Consider the following 20,392-nt stretch of genomic DNA (forward strand, 5'->3'; position numbering starts at 1 on the left):
GTTTTTCTCATATCTGACCCACCTCACTTATTGATAGAATTTGTCTTGCTTCAAAAGGCATTTGAATATATAATTCCAGTTCCAGACTTTTCCTATAATTCTATCAGGAAATTTAACATCTCAGGGCCTCAATTCACCCATCTGTGAAATGATGGGTAGGATCACAAAATCTCTAAAGCCCATACCAATACAAACATTCTGTGAATCTACAACTCATATCTGCCATGCGACGGCCACTGGATGGGTTTCAGATAATTTTGTTAACACAAAGTGTCAAGCAAAAGTAAAAGAATTTACCTTTCGTTGCTGAATAACTTTCGGTAATTCACATTATTTTAGAGATTACTAAAATAATTCTTTGAGTGTTCACATTAGCCAATATGTGAATTAGAGGACAATGATTAAACTGCTCAGATTAAACACTACTGAACTATTGCACCGTTCAATAAAGAAAAAGTAGATACTACTTCTCTAAAACCAGAGGTTGTAGTGTAATTAATTTAACAACATAATTTTATGCTGAATATTTTGTTTTTTAGGTAACAGTGGAAAGGAAATGAGAGGTTTATAAACTCTTGATCTTGACCCTGCTGTTCAATTTCACTTTTTTAATTCTACAGACACAATGAAATTTGCATTACTAAATATTTAGACAACACAAATAGCCACTGCTATTCAGAGTCCAACGCAGAAAGCTGTGGTTTGAACTTCAATATTTTGCTGCGCACATTTTAAAAGAATGTTATGTGGAAAAACAACAAAAGTTACTTATCTCAGAAAAAGACACAGTTAATACTGCTAGGTTATTTATTCTTAAATTACTTTGAATCTTTTCTGATATCAGTCTTTTTTTTGAGCCTAGTAATTAAGTACTGCTATGTGAGGTGCTCGACAATATTTTAGAGGCTTTACCAAAAAAGTGTAATACAATTTATTTTCAAAGGAACATAGAATAATGGAAAAATAAATTAACTTACAGTCCCAGACATTTTGTCCAGTTCACTCATGGCCTCATGAATAGCAGCTTCTAAATGGTTATTTAGCTTTCCACTTCTGGAATTAATGAAAACAACACACCAGATTAATAAATTAAGGAAACAAAATCGCAATTTAATTCCTTAATCAGGAAACAGAAGTATCAATTCCACCTCAGAAAGCCAACTTATATTCATATTTTGAAAATTCAGATGACAGAATACTTTGGCATTCATTCTCACCACTGAATACTAATGATAAGGTCACATAACTATGAACAAAATTGAACACACGATTGGGGGTAATCGATTCTTTTCTCGTCCACATGCTTCTTCCACAGTCTGGTAATTTTGCAGGGAAGTTGGGCCACGTTCTCTCTTCCCACAGACGCAGCTCCGCCTCCCGGCTTCCAGCCTGCCCTGCACTGCCTCTCGTGCTGGCTTGTTTCTTTCTCAGGCAGCCAGGCTGTGTGGCCAAAGGGAAGGGCGGAGAGGCTGAATTGCAGGCTCTGGCCACTAGGGAGCTCCCTCTGCCCTCTCTGGAGCTCCTCGCTTCTGCAGTCGAACAAGTGAAGGCTGAAATCCTGGTGTGTACTCGTTCTAGCTGGGAAACAGCTTAACTCGCCAAACCCGAGGCTCCCTCCATGCCTGAGCCCACCAGATTTTCCCCACAACCAAAATAACATAACTATCTGAAGAGATAAAAAATGATGGTCTCAGAGTATCTAATCACTTGTCTGACCTTTTCTCCCCACTCAGCATTCCATTATACATGTTGGGCCTGAATAACACACCGTGTACCTGCCTTTATTAAAACTTATGTCTAGGAAGCTGTTGAATTACTAAAATCAGGCAAACTCACACTATCCACCTCTGTAGTTATATATCCTTTGTCCACTCTATTAACTTATTTTTCATTCTTTATGCATATAAATAATTACCCAATTATGCTGAGTAAGGTGATTTATTTAATTTCTCTTGTCATGACAACTACTAGCAAAGCTGCAGTGGTAAACCTTTTCATAACAAGCTATTAGCATGGCTTTCCAAGAGTTAAATCATATCTCAGCATCTACATAGAAACTGGAAATTTATAGTTGGGAAGAATTTGGCTCACAGTTCCATTTAGTTTGGCTCACAACGTGTTTAAAAACATATTTGAACTTTAGTGGAATGTCTTTAGATGAGGCCTTTTGGTTTACTACAGCCCCTCACCAGGTTTTATCCTCATATGCCAAGACCGGACAATTCATATGTTTAGCTTTTGTGTAAACCTTGGAGAACTCTTGAGTTTTCCACCCATGAGTAGTATACAGCTAAGTATATCATGGATGCTCCAGGTATTTACTAAATAAAAATATTTGTCCAAAGTTCGCATGATGGACCTATATTTTGGGAAACATATGCACTTAAGTCAGTTTAACTAAAAGGAAAGAATAATGTATTGATTTTAACGAAATTATAAGGTAATGTAGCACTAGCCATCCTTCCCGTCTTTTGCTAGCATTAGCTTTCCTATTTTTTCCCTTTTTAGAAATGTAAACAGTGAAAAGCATAGAATCAATTAACAACCCAAGACAAACCCGTTTCAAAGAATAAACTGTTAATAAATTATGTATTTCCTTTAAATCTTTTTTTATTTAAACAAATAAAGCCGAAGTTCCCATTTGTCATCAATTCCTGGGCTCATTCTCTCCCACTCTCCTCCCCAAAGGCAACTGTGTCGTTTTTCCTTCCAGTATATTTTTATATTTTATATAATATATCCATGAACAGTACCTAGTGTTGTTTTATTGTGTTTTCTCACATACATATTAAAATGTCCTGATATATACACCATTCTGCAACTTGTCTTTTTCCCCCCTTATCACTGAGCACTGTCCAAGTTGATACAACCTATTTACATGCTGTCCTTTATTTACCTACGCATTTTGGTTTTAAGAGGCCCTAGATGTCAGGAAGGCAGTCCGACTTTTCTTCCCACTGAGGAGTTTGCTAAACAAAATTCTATGCGACTGGGTGGGACTCCAGTCCCAGGACTCTGCAGAGGCATGTAAGCTTGGCTGAGGTCTCTGAGGCTGCACGTCTTGATAGTATCACACATTGCCTAGATGCCCAACAATAATACTCCTTGTGTAATGTGTTAAATAGATTGATTCTTACTATTCGTTTTGTCTTGGAAAGTAGAAATATAATTTTTAAAAGATATTTATTTGTTATGCATTTTAATGATCTTATGCGTTAAAACTGACTGTATAAAGTTCTAAATATCTAAAAAGAAGGTAAATGTTTCCATGAAAAACCTTCAGAGAATCATGCTTCTCTCACCTTTATCTTAATAACAAAAATACCTGTTATTTGTTGAAAATTTTTTATGTGCCAAGGATTGTGTTAAATCTTTATATACCATTATCTCATTTAATCCTTACAACAATCCTAAGAATTAGGTATTGTGACAACTGTTTGTATGTAATACTTCATGGCTTTTTAGGGATAATTAGTAATTCTTTTAATGAGGAAAGTGGATATTTAAATACAAAGAGTTTTCAAAAGTAATAAATAAAAAGAATCATGAAAAATTTTTACCTAACTACGAAAAATTACAATAACACCACCATTAACATACAAAAATAATTCAACATTACCTGTTGAATGAAAAGATAGGATTTTAGAAATTCATGATCTCACTCTTAAATGTTTGTAAACACCTCGTATTAATCTAAGCTAAGGTGGTATAAGATTTTTTTTCTTTAACAAACCTAAGTAGTTAATAGAGGAAGAAATGACTGCTTTTGGAAGAGAGAATACATACAGAGATATGGGACATGAAATTAGTTGAATATATCACGTGAATCAAGAGGTAAAGAGAGACTCTCCAAGCTGTCAAATCTGCAGACCAGTTTTTATACTCGTTTTCAGGTTAGGGAAGAACAAACTCGAAGGAGGAAGAAAAAGCCCCATGAGTTCATAAAGTGAACGATTAGTCAAAATTCAGTCTTCCAGTACAGAGGTCCTCCCTGTGGTGTCTCTTCTACTATTTTCTATACCCCGCTGACATTTAATAATAAACATTTTTACTAATGGATACTCTAAAACCTACTTGATTAAGCAATAGATGTTCATATAATCACATTTCTAGTTATTAATGGAGATAATTGCCACTTCTCATCTTCATTCCCTATATTGTCACACATTATCCTTATCTTCACTAATTAATTTAAAAAAGAGCCAGGTACACATCTGTGAATGGTATAAGAAGTGAGAGGGAAATGAGTCAGACACTGCATGTTGTTCTACACAGTCTGTTTAGAATTTAGGCAGCTCCCGTCATGTAGAACAGAACAAATTTGGGTCAAGAATCTTAGACTACTTTATCCATGGAGAAAGTATGCAGATTTAAAAAAATTTTACACACTAAGTATCATTTCTTGGTTTTAAAGTGAAATTGTGATTATTTTATTACTTTCATTTTCTAGCTTCATAAAAAGCAGGTTACCAAATAATTTGTATGTGCACATAGAAGATTTGATCCTAATGTAAATGAAAATCAAAACACTTCTAAAAGCTATGGAATTTTTCTTTAATGAAGCTATTTCCTCTTTTAAATACAAAATGACCCTGAGTAGTGCCTTCAATAAATTTGTTAATATCTCTTTTGTGATTAGGCTGTAATAAGCACATCAGTTTAAAGATATTTATTTATTGTATAATTTGACAGTAGGATATTGAGGATTAAAATGACTATATTAAGTTCTAAACATTTAACATGGTGCAAGAACGTTTCAATTGGCAAAAATATCAGGTAATTTTGTTTCTTTTACCTGTATCTTTCAATAAAAATAACTGTTCATTAAATATTTACCATGTGCCAAGTACTGTGTCAAAGCTCCGATTATGTTATTTGTGTTGTAAAAATCCTAAGAGTTAGATATTAATATGCCTATTTTAGAAACAAAAATTTAGGCTCAGAGGGGGTGAGCAACATACCTGAGCACACACAGCTATAAAGTAAAAGAAACAGGATTTCAACTCAGGTTAAAAACCAACCTCTTAGCCATGTTGTTCCAAACACCATTTCTTTTTCAGCCCCTTCCTCTCTCCCTTTCCACTCAGTCTACAAAGCAGTCAAATCTTTGCCATCTTAAAAATTATCTCATGGTTATTTTTTCAGGAAATTTTCACATTAATGGTAGAAAGAAAAGTAAATGGTCTATATCAGCTCTCTACTTCCTTATTCATATTCATTCTTCAACCCATGGCCACTTTGTTTTTATTCCCATTATTCCAGTGGAGACTGTTTCACTAAGTTACCATTAGCCTCCAAATTACCCAATTCAATGGAGATTTTTCAGCTCTTGTCTTACTGGACCTCTGTTGAGCATTCTATTATCCTGGAAATTTTTAGTCTTTGGCTTATAACACCCTACTCTCCTACCCTCAACTCTCTTCCTCTATTCTGATCATTCTTCCCATCTTCTTTGTTATCTCTGGTAAATGCTCAAATGTCCCAGCATTCATCCTTAGCCCACCATTCAAATTGGTTCAAATATCTCTGTGGGATCGCAGCCATTTTCACATTGTCAAAAACCACTTCTTCCCAGTTTCAGACTGGTGTGTCCAACCTATCCCACAGGTACCTCGCACTGCACTCAACAGTTCTTCCCTGTATTCTCCATTTTGGTCAGGGTTTCCATTGCCCACTAAGTCACCCAAACTAAAACCCTGACCATTGTCCTTGATTGCTTACTCTCCTCTACATTCCAATCGATCACCATGGTGTTCTGTCAGTTTTACCTCCTAAATAATTTTATAGCGCACTCCTTCTCCTCTATCCACATTACTCCCTTCCTGATTTGAATTCTCTCATTCTCCTTTGTGTTCTGCCATGGCCTCCTAAGTGACCTCCCTGTGTCTAATACTGTTTCCCCAAAATTTCTCCTCCCCACATCTAAGGTGAAAATCCAACACCCTGTCCTCTTCAGGCACTTCCAATAAGATAAAAGATCTTATGGGTCCTTACTAGGCCCTAATACCTTTGGCTGCATCTCTTAGTTTCCTATCATATACTGTACAGTCTTCAATCAACTGCTGAACTCATTTAAATATCATCTCACCCCATCTCATATTGGTCCCTGTTTCTTTTGTCTGGCTAATAACCTATGTAGTGTGTAAGGCTTGACTCACATATCATCTCTTCTAGGAAGTCTTCCTTTACCTGAGTTTAATGCCACTTTTTTTATGATCCCAAAGTAGACTATACACATTGCTGTCAATGCAATTTTAACATTTTAATGATTTGTTTCTGGGTCTGTCCCCTTCATTAAACAGTGAACTCCAGGGACTGCAGCTCTGTGCCTGGCACAGATTTTTGCTAAATCAGTTTCTTTAAATTGGAGAATAAATAAATGATAGGGTTCAACATATCTCTTATTACTTATATGACCTTCAACTAACTATTTAAGCTATTTGGGTCTGAGTGTACTTATCTATAAATGGGCTCAGTAATTCTGACCCATACTGTGACTGCATAAATCACAGATGCAAAATGTAAAGTGTTCTTCTAGGTATTTACAAGGCAAGGCGAGTCAGTCTACTTAGATAATGGTATGATAAATAAAGCTGTTTTTACTAACGTGTGGTCCATATTATTTTTTTACCTCTCCAATTTGTCCTCTAAGTTTATGATTTCATATAAGTTCCTTTAGATAATGCCACTTAGGATCCATATAAAGTCACCACAAACGGTAAAGTGGCTTTGAAGAAAAAAAAATTTAAATCACCGTTACTAATTACCTTTCCGAAATCGTTTAATAGTAAATGTATGAGGTGAATAGGGGCACAGGAGTTTGCCTCTTGCAGTTGGCATCTTTTTATAACATTTCAGTGAGGTAGAGGGAAACATCCCCAAGAGTTGCTGAGTTCTAAAATTTTACCTGTGGCAAAAATTGTTGAAGATGACACTAAGAGAAAGAGAGTGCCTTTTAATAGCTATTGATATCATTATGTAAGGTTTTTGTATAAGATACACTACTAATCATTCTGATCTTATAATTCTTAGAAGTTCAAAACTATGAGAACTATGTAACTGAACAGATACATTGATTATATATTTTTAAAAATTTTCCATTTACATATACAGAAACCACATCTGCAGTTCTCTATCTTAAAACGAAATAAATTATCACACATAAAGCTACATTGTATCACAATGGAAATTATGTTTGAGACATTATCTACTTGTTCATACTACATTCATTCAGAATCCAAAGATCTAGGAAAAATTCAATAATAATGCCCCAAAGTTCAACTTCTTGTTATAATTCCAAAGAAAACCCACTGCCCCTACCCCAAGAAAACATAATTATTTACCATCTCTTGGACTAATAACAGTTAATTTGCCAAAATTATTTACATGTGTACAACTGTGGAATTTCCCCCCAAAGTATTTGAAATGCAAATGGTAGACTTTTGCTATACTTTCAGAGACAATTTAATTGTTACATGTTGAGAATATTAATCACATTTTCTTGCCCACTAAATCAGAGAGATGGAGATTGAAGGAGTGAAGAAAGAGCTGATGAAGAGGGAAACCCTACACGCAGTATAAATTGTTAAGAAAATATTTTCTGTAATTGCTGATTAGGCTTGTCTATGATGATCCTCTTTGGTGATCACTATTAAACTGCTCCTAGGCAGGCTACAAGATGAAGAGAATCAGTGAGCGTTTATTTCCCCTTTGAAGGATAACCAGTAAATTAGATCCTTGAAAAACAAAATGGGGAAAAAAATAGTGCTTACTTTCTGTTTCTTTTCCGGGCTCGGCTGTAGGCTTCTAAACCTTCTGTTAGTGTCTTCAACTTCTCGGGCTCCACCTGAGTGAAGGCATGAAGACCAAACCACATTACCCAGACCTGCAATTGTAACACTGTTTTTACTTTCCTGCTGTACAAGCAGGTGCTTCACTGGGGGGAGGGGAGGCTTAAAGGTTTCACTGCCTTGTCAAATGTCCTGTCCTCCCTCAAGCAGAGCTTGATCCCATGGCTCCAGGCTGCAAACATCAATTTGGCTTTCAAATTGTCAACATTTGGAAAATAGTATTTTAAGAACCAAACTTGGAATTTAAATAGCCTTAACTTTCGATTCACAAAATCACATATCAGAGATCCTGGCTTGCTTTCTCCACTGCCTGCTGTTCAAAAATTGCAAATCTGTATTCCATCAGGAGGACAAGGGCAGAAGTTAGTGAAGGGAGCAGGCTTTGGAGTCAAGGGATGGAGGTTTGAATCTGACCTCCTCGATTCTTAGCATGAGTAAAATATTAAAATTTTCTGAGCCTCAGTTTCCTCCTCTTTAAAATGAGGATGACAATACCTACCTTCCCGCTAGAATCGCTGTGACAATTAAAGTGTAACGGGTCCCGTTTAACACTTAGCCAAGCACAGAGCAGCTGTAATTACTTGGTTTGTGTTAGGGAGGCCGCACACAGCCCTTACTGAGGTGGGAAAGGGTGTTGCTACACCTTAGGGGCAGGTCCTCTCCTGTCCTGCTTTATCTCTGCCAGCCTGTGTGACGCCTGCTAAGTTATCGCAGCACAGCGCGGCCACAAACGGCAGCTGGGAGTTCTGTGGGGTAGGGAGGTGCAGCCTTTGCCACTCACCCCCAATGATCTCAGAGGCCATGGTTCTTGAAACCACCTCCCTTAAGAAAAACAACTAATAAACAGGAAAACTTGTACATAATTTGTGAATAAAAACACCGTTAGAAAAACATTGCTACTTTTATTGATCTTAAAAGAAGACAATCTAAGTAAAATCAGTGTTGCTTGTTGTATAAACTCAACTTCAAGGCAAATCCCCAGGCCATTCCTTTACCCAATTTTTTTCCCACCCCTATGCTATTTTTATATAAAAATTCAGAGGTTGCCAAAATGCCTAATGGGTAAGACAATAAACACTAATAAAAAAATTATTAACTTTTGTTTTAAAATCTTCCTAACTCGTGAATATCACTTACAAATGATTTTTCTTTGACCCTTCTCCCTGCCGCCCCTGCTCCACCACCCTCCAGTCTAGTACACAGCAATGACTAACAGAGTCTCCATGGTCAAGTCTGAAAACAAGCATTTCTAATATTCAATGAGAAAAACAGTCAAATGATGAAAACATTTTCCTTTTTGTGCTTTTTGTATTTTGTCCTAAAGGATCCACATATCTTATATACACAGTTCATTGGGGATAAACAATCTATCATGTGCCAAGAAAAGAGATGACTTTGTTCGAATAACACTTCACAGAAACCATGAAGAAAAGGTCCTACTGGGATGATTGGAAAAGCTTAGTAAGATGAATATATTCACGTGTTTTTTAAAAAATTGTCTTTATATATTTTCACATTTCATGTTAAAAATGAGGTTCCATTTTGTATTCACTCACACAAAGAGAATATGAAAGATTTCTCACATATTACATTTATGTAATTTATAGCTAATTCCACTTATTTTTAAATGACCTCTTGACAGCAAGAAGGAAGCTCTTCTGTAACAAACTTCAATTAGACACAAACTAGTGTAGTGAGAGATCTCAGAAGGGATGGATTCAGACAACAGAAAGCAGATCCGCAATGAAAAAAAAGCAAGACATCATAATAAAAACTTTCCTTATTGGTCTTATTTAAAAACAACAACAACAATAACCAAAAAAGTTAGTTCAAACTATTTTTTTAAATCTGCAATTTTTAATTTTAATGAAATAAGAAATAAGGGGAAGTAAAAGCATTTCTTGTGCATTTTCATGTAAAGGCACTGTTTTATTATTTAATATAGTAATACTGCAAACTAGTATTACCTTTGTTATTTTACAGATGGGATTCAGTGAGTTTAAGTAACATAGCCAGCACTGAAAGTCATATCTGACCCCAAAGCACTCAATCTCTCTCTCTAGTATATCAACTCCAATATATATTGATGTATACAGTCATTGTACATATATACGCATATATATGTATATATACACACATATGTATATATGTATACACATACACAGACATACTAAAAAAATAAGTCAGATTATTTTAAATCTAATTACATTTTCATAAAAATTAAGATAATACTCATCCAATTTGTCTTTAAATTTTTTATGCTTGGATAACTTTTTGGTGATTTTTCTGAACTAATTCTCTACATGATTTCTTCATTTAATTTTGCCTGTAAGGCTATAAGGTACTCTCACAACTAACTATATTATTTATAAAGGGAACTTGATGGAGAAAGCAACAATAGTGCTTTCCAAAACTAAATATAAATAAGACACACGTGTCTGTATTTCTGCTATAACAGGATCATACATATCCAGAGATTAATCTAATTTATTTTGTTTCAGAATTTTAGTACTTTATCATATAGTGAAGAATATGTTTTGGGGGAAATATTCATACACTTATACAATATTCAAGAAGCTCTTTAAAGATACCCCCCCAAATGGTATCAGAGGAACAAAATAAATTCAATTTCTAATCAAATAGAAATCACTTTGAATAATTTAATGAACACTCCCTCATAAATTACTTGGCTAACTTATAAATAAAGAAATACTGGAAATCAAATACATATACATAAAACATTAAAAAGGTTAAACACACATATTTTTAAAAATAAAACTTACTCTAAAAGAGCTAGAAATTTAAGACACAATACTTTAATCTGTAATTATAATCTTATACTCTTACACATTCACCAGCCAGGAGTTCCATTTATTATTTAATGCCTATCATGGTGGGAAATTGGGGGAGGACTTCATAATGTATCTTTACTTATTATCCACTCACATATTCTCATTCTAGTAATGATGATGTCATAGTAATGGCCGTCATGACATCTGTACATATGTAAGAATTAGAAAAAAGATACTCAGAATCTATATGTATTTATAATTCACATATTATCTTATGCATAAATATACATATAAGTTAAAATTTTTTTACTCCTAAATTCCATCTTTCACTCATTCAAATTCTGTAGAATTAACAATTCTATGACATAAATGGTCCAATAGCTTGTTCACTCAGGTTAGAAACATATTCATAAAGCCAGACATCATTATGTAGTGGTTGTTTAAGAGTTTTCTGAACAAGTCTGAAACTCTGGTTGGTTCTTTTGTTCACAAGGCACATATTAAACGATTGGTAATTTAACCAAGTTTAACTTGGGGTCAGCACAGTAGGATGTACTGTGTCTCAGGAGTAACTAACTTAAAGTCTGTGACAAAAGGAGACAATAAACTTTTCAGAGAGCTAACCTGATCCTCTGAAGGTGAGGTTTAGTGTGTATTCGAAGAACCCCAGACCACTTTTGAACAGAGCTAGTTAACTAGAGATGATGTTAAAATTCCCCTCAAGTTTTAATCCTGACAACAGGATTAAATTTCTTGGTGATTGCTTTGCTGCTACGTCGAGCTGAGGCAAAGCTGTCACAGAAAGGTCAAAGGATAGAGCACAAGCTGCAGCACAGATTTCATAACAGAGATAAGGAAGCTGACCTCCAGCTCCCTGTTTCTTCCTCACTTCTCCATCCCACTTTTACAATGTCATCAGCTCCTGTCGTTGGGGAAATTCTATCATGCAAATAGTACTAAAGCTTAGAGTTAGGAGACCAGGGTGGGGGCCCAGCTTAATTGCCTGTGATTTGTGTCCTTAGGAATGCTACTTTTCTGAGCTTCGGCTCTCTCATTCGTAAAATGGGGATAATTGTGCACATCTTTATGGGCGACTGAACCTAAAAGACAGTGAACATGAAGGTGCTTTATAAACACCAAAGCAGTCTTTCCCAAAGTGCAATTGGTGGTATATGGCATTATTTTAGGTGGAATATGGACAAACCTTTAACATTTTTAATAATTATTTGTTCAAATAAATTTATATTAGAAAAATAAAAAAAGCAGTTAACCTATGATTTCACATATATTAAACCTTAGAAACAGATGATGAAGATATTTAAAAAGTGGCTTGAATAGTGCCTACTACATAATACGTGTTCAAAAAAATATTTGTTGAATGACTAAAAAGTGAGTAAAAAAATTTAAAGAAAAATTTTAACTAAGTATAGTACAGGTAACAGTCAACTTTAGCTGAAGTCCGGGAAATACAGCTCTGAAGAATTAAGCGAATATGAGGCATTTCTTAGGTGCATTTTATCAAACATCCATTATCTAGTAAACATTTTAAAAAACTCTTCAAGCTGAAAAAGTCTTTCTAACTTAAGTGCAATATGTCATTATTTTTGAAAGAATGGAAATTAGCGATAGATAATTTGGGATAAAATGTCAACTGATCTGTGATAGAAAAAGTGAACCTGATCTTCCAACCACGGTACAACAGTACTCATGGAAACATCACTAAAGCGAATCCCAGCTTTTTCCAGTGAACTAACCAAATCCACATTATTACAGTTTTAGTCAGTGACAATGCCTGAGGTATGTACATGTGTGTGCGCTTCCTGTCCTCTTCGCTGTGGATAGCAGTGTCTTTAAGTATGGGGAAACTATACTACAGAACTACAGCAAATCCATTCTAAATGTGACAACAAATTTCATATCAGTCCACAACATATAAACAGAATTAAATGTTTTGGATAAACTTGTTTTTCTAAAGAAACACCATTTATAAGCTCATGGACAGAAGCATGTATTTGTCTCAGACCTGAGATCGCATTTGCTACTGTCTATTTGAAAACTGCATTGACGAGCTTAAGAATTCTGTGCCGAGTCTCGGCTATCTGAATGGAAGGAGGCCTCCTTTCTCTTTTTAATCTTGCTAAGGAAAAAAATGTCCACGGTATTCCACAAGTCGGCTGGAGGAAGGCTTTTTACTCAGTTTAGTTTTTACCTAAGCTTTTTACTCAGTTTAGTTTTTTCCCTAATATGCACTTTTTTGATCTTCTCTAGTTTTTCATTTTTATTATTTCTCAAATTTTGATCAGGCACTAACTTTGTTAGCTTGGATCTTATCTATTACTTTTCAAAAACTATTTTGCTCCTTTATCAAGAAGATTCTGTGGCTGCAGAATATTGGTTGCCTCTGCCGCCCCGCCAGCCATAAAGGTACACCAAATATTGTGGATATTGAGTGGAGACAGAGGAAAGGATTCATTTCCAAAAAAAGGTTAAGAAAATATACAAGGCTAACAGAATATACCCAAAGAACACTTCTAACAGAGAATTTTAGCACCAAACAAAACAAACAGCTAACACTGATAATCAAGCATGGAAAAAAAAAATGTTCTTGAAAGTAAAATGTTTAAAAATCACAGGAGGGTACTGCCCCCCCCCCCCCCACCAAATGCAGTCCCCAGGCTTAATTTACGTTATATGTTCACTGAATACGACGGCAAGTTATCTCTGGTTTTGCTCCACTGTCAAAATGTGTGCACGGGATGCTAAACTGACATAAAGTGTGCTGTACCCAAATCAATTTGGTTATGAGTTTTAATAATGGTGAGATTTGTCTATTTTGAATGACTATCTAGAGAACTACTTTTATCTTTACCTGCCAAATATAACTGTGTGTGGGGGAAAAAAAGCCAAAGTGTAAGTCTAGAGAAGGAGCAAGCATCCTACTCGCTGCTTTTAAAAACACATCTTCATTTAATTAGGTGGTGGTACACTGAAACGTAGAACTTTTCTGGATAATCAGATGTTTCTACCTGTCAAACAACAAATGTTTCATTGAAAAGAAACATTTTGGTGCCAAGCTAGAAAAAAAAACCCTTCCTATACACAGAAAGTAAGAGCAACAAAACATGAAGTCCAAAGGGACAATGTTCAAAACGAATAAAATTAATCTACTTAGAAAAAAATAAGAATTTCATTTTTTAACTATTACTTGAGCGTGAACTCTTTTAGGCTAGTTTACGTATGATCAGAGATGGCAGATGATAATTACAAAATATATTTTAGAGAACAAGAGCACTTTTCTTGTTTTTAAATAATTATTGAAATAAGGACATAAAGATAACTGTTTTCCCCCGTATTGGCTTAAACCGTTTGCACATTATAGCACACAGGTTTAGCGCCAGTGGAAGCCGTCCTCCTTCCCAAGAAGTCACCAGTCCTGTGCCAGGATCCGGCAGTGCGTTGCTCTAGCCGAGACTGTGTACTGGAACGAAGCGCTGAGGTCTTATTCTTGGCCACTGAACTTCAAACTACAAAGGGTTCAGGGCTTAGAGAGAAACTTGCACAGTGTATATAGAAGAAGTGTAAATATCTCCCAGAACGTGCTTCATTACAAACTGATAACCAAAGGGAAAATGTATTGGTAAGGAGATATCACCTCCTGAACAGTATAATACAAGGCACGTAACATCCTTCAGCGCTGTCGTGTAACTTCGATATTGGGACAGTATTATATGGGGACTATTCAGCCTAACTTTCCAGACTTTTAAAATCTCTACTAATTAATACTGTTGGGGGTTGGGGAGAGGAGTATGAATATAGAAGAAGAAAGTCTGAGTTTATATTTTTTAGAACCACTGGGGAGAGGGGGACTTTGAAATTCACTCAACAAACTAAGCGCTTTGAAAAGCTTCCAAGTAAAACTCCTGCTTGAAATGAACAGTTGATTTATAATCAGGTACGTCAATTTGTATGAAGTGCTATTTTATAAAAAAGTTATAAACTATTTCATTCATTATAAATATTCCTGATAATTCTTTCATCCTCAACCTGATTGGTAAACCCCTATTTGTGGGTAATACATAGGTAAACGATAACTAAAATCAAATTACCATAGATAACCATAAAGTTAACAGATTCTACGTTATGGTAGAATACGATTTAATCAGGTGTTTAACATAGGAAACAGGGATGAGGGGGCTAATTTTTACGAAGCATCTTTTGTGTGCTGGATAATCTACTTATGGTATCTCATTTAATTCTTACAACATCATTCTGAGTAGGAATTAATATTCCCACTAGAAAGGTGAGGCAATTGCAGCTCTGCGAGATTAATATACCTGCTCAGGAACATTTTGGTAACTGGTAGAGCTGGAAGTAAGCCCTCGTGAGAATGCCCAAAGCCCCTGACTTTCCACCACACCCTGCTTTCTCTCCAGTTCCCTGTAGACTGTATTCATCCAGTATTTGATGCTTAGAAATTATAACTCTAGAAAGTAATCTTAGAAACTGCAGGAAATTTCTAATGTGTTCTTAGTAATTCAGCTATATTTAATACCCCCCCCACCCCCCCCAAAGACTGAAAGTGCCTTTCTATACTCACAAACTGATCGAGTCATTTACTATCATGAGAAACAGTTAGCTAAAGCAACAGCCTGGGGACAGCATGGAGAGCTCAGCCCCTGGCAAGAAATCGGAGCTCAGATCACAGCATTGACCTCTCTGTCCAGGGACAATTCACACAAAAAGAAAACTCGAGAGGGGCCTGGTTTGCTCTGAATTAGTAACCTGCAAGCCTGTGAACTAAATTATTTATGTTTTTCACTTTGATGCTTCCAAAAACAATTCGAAGTGGCTTGCCGAGAACAAAGGCTAAGACAGAAAATAAAGAATAGGTTAGTGCGATGTGGAGGGTTAAGGGACATGAAATAATAAATCTATTCTAAAACTTGAGTTAACGTAGATTTTATCTGGTAGATCTGACAGGATCTTGGATTAACTTACTTTGGTAGACATAAAAATAGTATGAAAAACTGAGACGCTAAGATGGTGTTAAAGGATAATGTGTAAGAACATTATTTAGCAAACCTTTCCTCTGAGATACTACAAAGATAAACACTAGGGGAAATGGCTCCACATTAGCAAGGTGGAATTGATAAGATTCTACTACAATAAACAAATTGTTTATGGAGTCAGCCTCTGTCTTTCTCTCTTGACTCTATTAACATGCCAGGCATTGCCACAGCATATAAACAGAAACCTAATGCACTACTTACCTTTTGAAAAGCAGAAGGCTGGTTATTAATATACAAGGCCTTATCTAACATTGCTGAGGACTGAAGGTTTTATATAAATAAAATGCACATCATAATTGGTTCACTTGAATAAGAGTACAAATTTCAAAAATATTTTCCTGGAAATCTTTCCAAATAGATCTGATCTTACACAGATATTAAATGCAGTTTAATCTTTTCTTGATGAACCAGGATCACCAAAACATCAAGTAAAGGCCATGTGGCTTGAAGTCAGATCTGTGTTTGAAAGTTTGCCTTTTCTGGTGTTATAAATTGGGAACACTGTTTGCTAGTTGGGTATCATTAAATAAGGTATGAAGAAGCTCTTCCTTTGTTTTGTGAACTACAGGAGCAAAAAGAGCCTTTGTGAATTTTTTTATGTGCAAAAGTGAGGTAGGTCCTGAAAAGAACAAAGGTTTTTAAAAATGTTAAGTGCCCTGGAGCTTTTAAGCCCATTTACCTTGCTTTTTAATGACAGATAAATATTTCATGTGTTATTAATATTTTATTACATATGTTTTCAGTTTTTCACCTCTAAATGTATGTAGTGTATCTTGATATCAAGAATTTGATATCAAGGTTTTGAGAATGCAAAATTACAATGTCAGTCAATGGGAGGGGAGATATTTGAATTTACAGAAACAATTTATCTGTTGCTTACATTAAAGAATAAAAATCTGGACTTTTGAAATATTATTTTGTACTTACTTATTTAAATGAAGCAAAATAAATGTTTCTTGGAATCTTAGATAATAACTTTTTTTTTTTTTGGAATGTACATCTCCCCAAACATCAGTGAGGAATTCAGGTCTCAGGAGTTTGCTAATGCAGACTAATCAGAAAACTAGGACCACTGTTTAATGTGAAATGTGTTAAAAGTACATGCCTTAATTCTCCTGAGGACATAAAAAGATATTTAGACAAGGCATTTAGGACAGGAAGGAGGTTTCCAGGAAAGAGAGGCCATAATCTTTTCTTTAGTTAAGCTTTTGTAAAATGGCACATAAAAAAAGACTTGGTTTCATTTGCACAGAGACTGTAAAACAGTTCAATGTCTACATCTTGTATTTGTAACAGTTCCATTTATGTCATAAAAGCTCAATTTTGCTGTTTCTAATTATTTTTGGAATAAACTGTCAAAAATATTTAGGTTTATCAACTTAAAGAATGTTTGTCTGGTCTCAGTGAGATTAGAGAATAAAATGTTTTCTGAATAGAAGTATGGAATTCATTTTCTTATCAAACGTGGAAACATTATGCCCAGAGTGTATCCTGACAAGTATATATTAGGCATTATAAGCAACGAGTTTAAGGGCCTCCTGGTCATTTGGAGAAAGACAATCCTTTTATTGTACTGGCAAAAATGCTTTTGGTTTCCTGCCATTAAACCTAAGTGCCAGTGGAGGTTTGAGTGGAGTTGAAATAGCTTTACACAATATACTCTTTAAGAGAATAATATATACTTGTAGGAGTAATTTTTATTTCCTAAGGAGATGAAAAATGATGTTTCTTCACTATATGTGGAGAATATGCATTATTATCTCCTCCTGGCCAGATATAAATTTTTCTATCTACTTCAAACATTCTGCATATTTCTTGCCTACTGAGTCAATTCTATCAACTGTGAGGGGGGAAAAAGCCTAGGAGACCCCCACTAATTTCTTCCAAATTGAATGGTAGTTTCATGGAGAAGTTTTCATTTAATTTATATGATCAGATTGTGTTAAGTAGAACCAGACTATGAGGTTAAACATTTCCATATGTTAGAAAGGCACAGAACTTTTCCCAAAAGGAGACACCGTTCTGATTTCAAACTTTACCTGCTGTTTCCAGAAATGGTTGCGACTGCACCCCGATTTTACCCTCCTCCCAGCTCTAAGAGTCACATGAAAGCACATGGAGGAGATGCCGTTTACCAGCACTACCTGTCACCTGGAAAGACCCCTACCTCTGCCAAACTGCTGGCCACCAGATTTTTTCCCAGTCATTGCCACTTGCCTTCATCCTCTGTGTTTGGAATGAAGAATGAGGCAAATTCAGGGAAGGAAGGCAGAGTTAACAAAATTCTGCAAACCTGGGTTAGAGCTACCCTGAGCCCTAATGGAATCTACAAATGCTTCACAACTCACCCCTTGACGACATGACATTTTGGTGGCTATAACCATCCCCTCTTCACGTTATGCTCCAGAAGTTTGTGAGACCTCAATGAGTCATGAAGAATCCTAATTTCAAATCCAAAGAATCCAAAGTGATGATAACAAAAAAATAATAATTGATATCTGAACAAAGGTTAGTATTTGACAATGGATAAAGATTGGTATACCTTCCCTTCCTCGGGGCTTTGTTGACATGAATTGTGAACGTCGTCTTCTCTTACTAATTTTCCAGGCCAGGAAGTCAGTCCTTTGATTTGGCCCCAGACCAAGTCGCCAACGTTGAACGTCCTTGGCCTATAACGTATCAACTCATTTGAAGAGGGGGACTCCGGATTCCTTAGGTCATCTTCGCTACTGATGCTTTTAGCGTCTGAAGGGCTAGGCACACACCCGTTAATGCTTTTGGCATTAAAGTCTCCATTGTAATGGATGTAGTCTTTGACCAGAGAACTTTCGAAACTATTTGAGGAGCCTGGAGACTGCTCCTCTAGGACCAGGTCTTGCTTTGTGGTGCTCAGCAGCTCTCCAAAGCCACGGCTCTGTCGGGGTCTGTTCCCGTTAATGTGCGCACATCTTTCCACAGTGTCCTCTAGCCTCTCCTTAAAACTCATCATAGTTCTTTTGTAGTTATTATACCTGAAATTTTCCTCCAGAACTTTATCTCCTTGACAGTTTCTTGGTGGTAACAGTATTGGGTGCTGTTCCCCAGGCAGAAATGGCAGTGTAGAGACATTGTTGGACCTTTCGTGACAAGGACTACTGTGGATATGGCCTGGATGATCTAAAAATTCTTCACACTTCCACCTGTTTCGCTCCCCTCCAGGGCTTTGCTCCCCATCCCACTGTTTTTTAGTTGCGTGGCAACTTGCTGACTTGAAATATTCAAACCCATCTCCTTCGTTTGAGTTTTTCCCATGGTCCAGACTCCTGGGGAACCGAGCCCCTCTTGCATTCCTCAGCCTACCATCATGATCGACACTGCCCATGTTTCGTCCATGAATGACCGCACTGACAGCACTGGGGAGACTTAATGGGTCACCAATGGAAGCAGTGAAGGCACTCATGGCACTCAGAGCTGGAATGGGGCTGATCTGAGTTGTACTGTTGACTGCGGTGGTGATGACGACCTGCATTCCTTTGCTGGCTGCATCAACAACTGCTTTGTAAATGGCATCTACGGAAGCATCGCTTTGGCCACCCACAATGAGGCCATCCTTCACCTGCTGACCAAGAGCTGGGTCAATCCTCGGTTGCAACTCACAAGATGTATCTTGAAAGGGTGGAAGTGTAGTGTTCGGATTCTCGGGAAGTGCTGTGAGTCCCGGCTGAGTGCTTATTCTTTTGTTTAGGAGAGCTGCATCTTCCTGCATCCTCACCTTAAAGGAATAGATACGAAGCAGTGAAAGAGAGAAAAAAAGCTGTTTAAAGACCTCAAAGAGAAAGACCACAACTTTAAGATTTACTAAGAGATAAACAAATATGACAAGGAAGGAAATATAAAGAAAGAACAACACTCAAAAATGAAATAAAAGTCACTGTATAGAAAAGCTCATGTCTTGATTATATTTGGGTACTGTTCCTTTGGTTGAAATTATTCAACAATTTTTTTTCTTAAATCCATCGTTACTAAATATTCCTTAGAAAAATTAAAGTCGAGGTATATGGACATCAAATTTTTTCAGGTGATGACTCCACGTATTTAATGCCATTATGGGTTTTGTAACTTGCGATTCAAAGAGAGAAACAAGTCAGTTACCAAGACTGATCAAATTATAAAGTGAACCAGATTCGAAAATGATTTCTAATTCATTTATATTTCTACTGAACTTTGTGATATATAAGATAAAATAAAACAAACATATACTCCTTTTTTAACAGCGAGATATTTCTGATATGTCACACAATTTTTAAAGTCTTCAGACAGGGCAGTAACATTTACTCTTCAGCCCTACCAGGCCACCAGCTGAGGGACACCCTCATGCTGTCGACAGTGACAATGGCTTTCTGTAGAAATGATTCTCAGTTGGGAAAAGGTGAAGGGAGGGAATGGCCACCAGAGAAGAACATCAATGCTCAGGACAGGAAAGAAGAATGCAGTTTGAAAAAGTCCCCAAGGATATTCCATTTTCACCAACCCCATCTAAGACTCGCTGCTCCAATGATTTTCCCCCAATGATCACTCTTCTCCTGTCTTCAAACCTTTCACTAAGAAACCAGAACAGGGATCCATCAGCACATTAACCGCCCTCTTTGCATCCTCCTCTTGTCTACATCTTCATCCACTTCCTTAAGCTAGCTGCTATCCC

At 36.3% G+C, this 20,392-nt stretch overlaps 1 protein-coding gene across 7 annotated transcripts in view; it reads right to left on the minus strand.

The window, feature by feature from the left end:
* The window catches only part of MBD5 (methyl-CpG binding domain protein 5), a 143,009-nt gene that overhangs the window by 13,751 nt on the left and 108,866 nt on the right, over nt 1-20,392 (minus strand). For 5 of the 7 annotated variants that reach the window (XM_036236252.1, XM_016151143.2, XM_016151139.2 and 2 more), the window contains 3 exons: nt 18,254-19,462; nt 7,773-7,885; nt 978-1,053 (listed from right to left, as the gene is read on the minus strand). In XM_036236252.1, the coding sequence (XP_036092145.1) occupies nt 978-1,053; nt 7,773-7,885; nt 18,254-19,462 (1,398 nt within the window). The remainder of the gene's footprint in view (nt 1-977; nt 1,054-7,772; nt 7,886-18,253; nt 19,463-20,392) is intronic. The other 2 variants (XM_016151140.2, XM_016151144.2) reach the window with 1 other exon arrangement.

This window comes from Rousettus aegyptiacus, unplaced genomic scaffold (genome assembly GCF_014176215.1).
Source record: "Rousettus aegyptiacus isolate mRouAeg1 unplaced genomic scaffold, mRouAeg1.p scaffold_m13_p_2, whole genome shotgun sequence".
NCBI classification, from domain to species: Eukaryota; Metazoa; Chordata; class Mammalia; order Chiroptera; family Pteropodidae; genus Rousettus; species Rousettus aegyptiacus.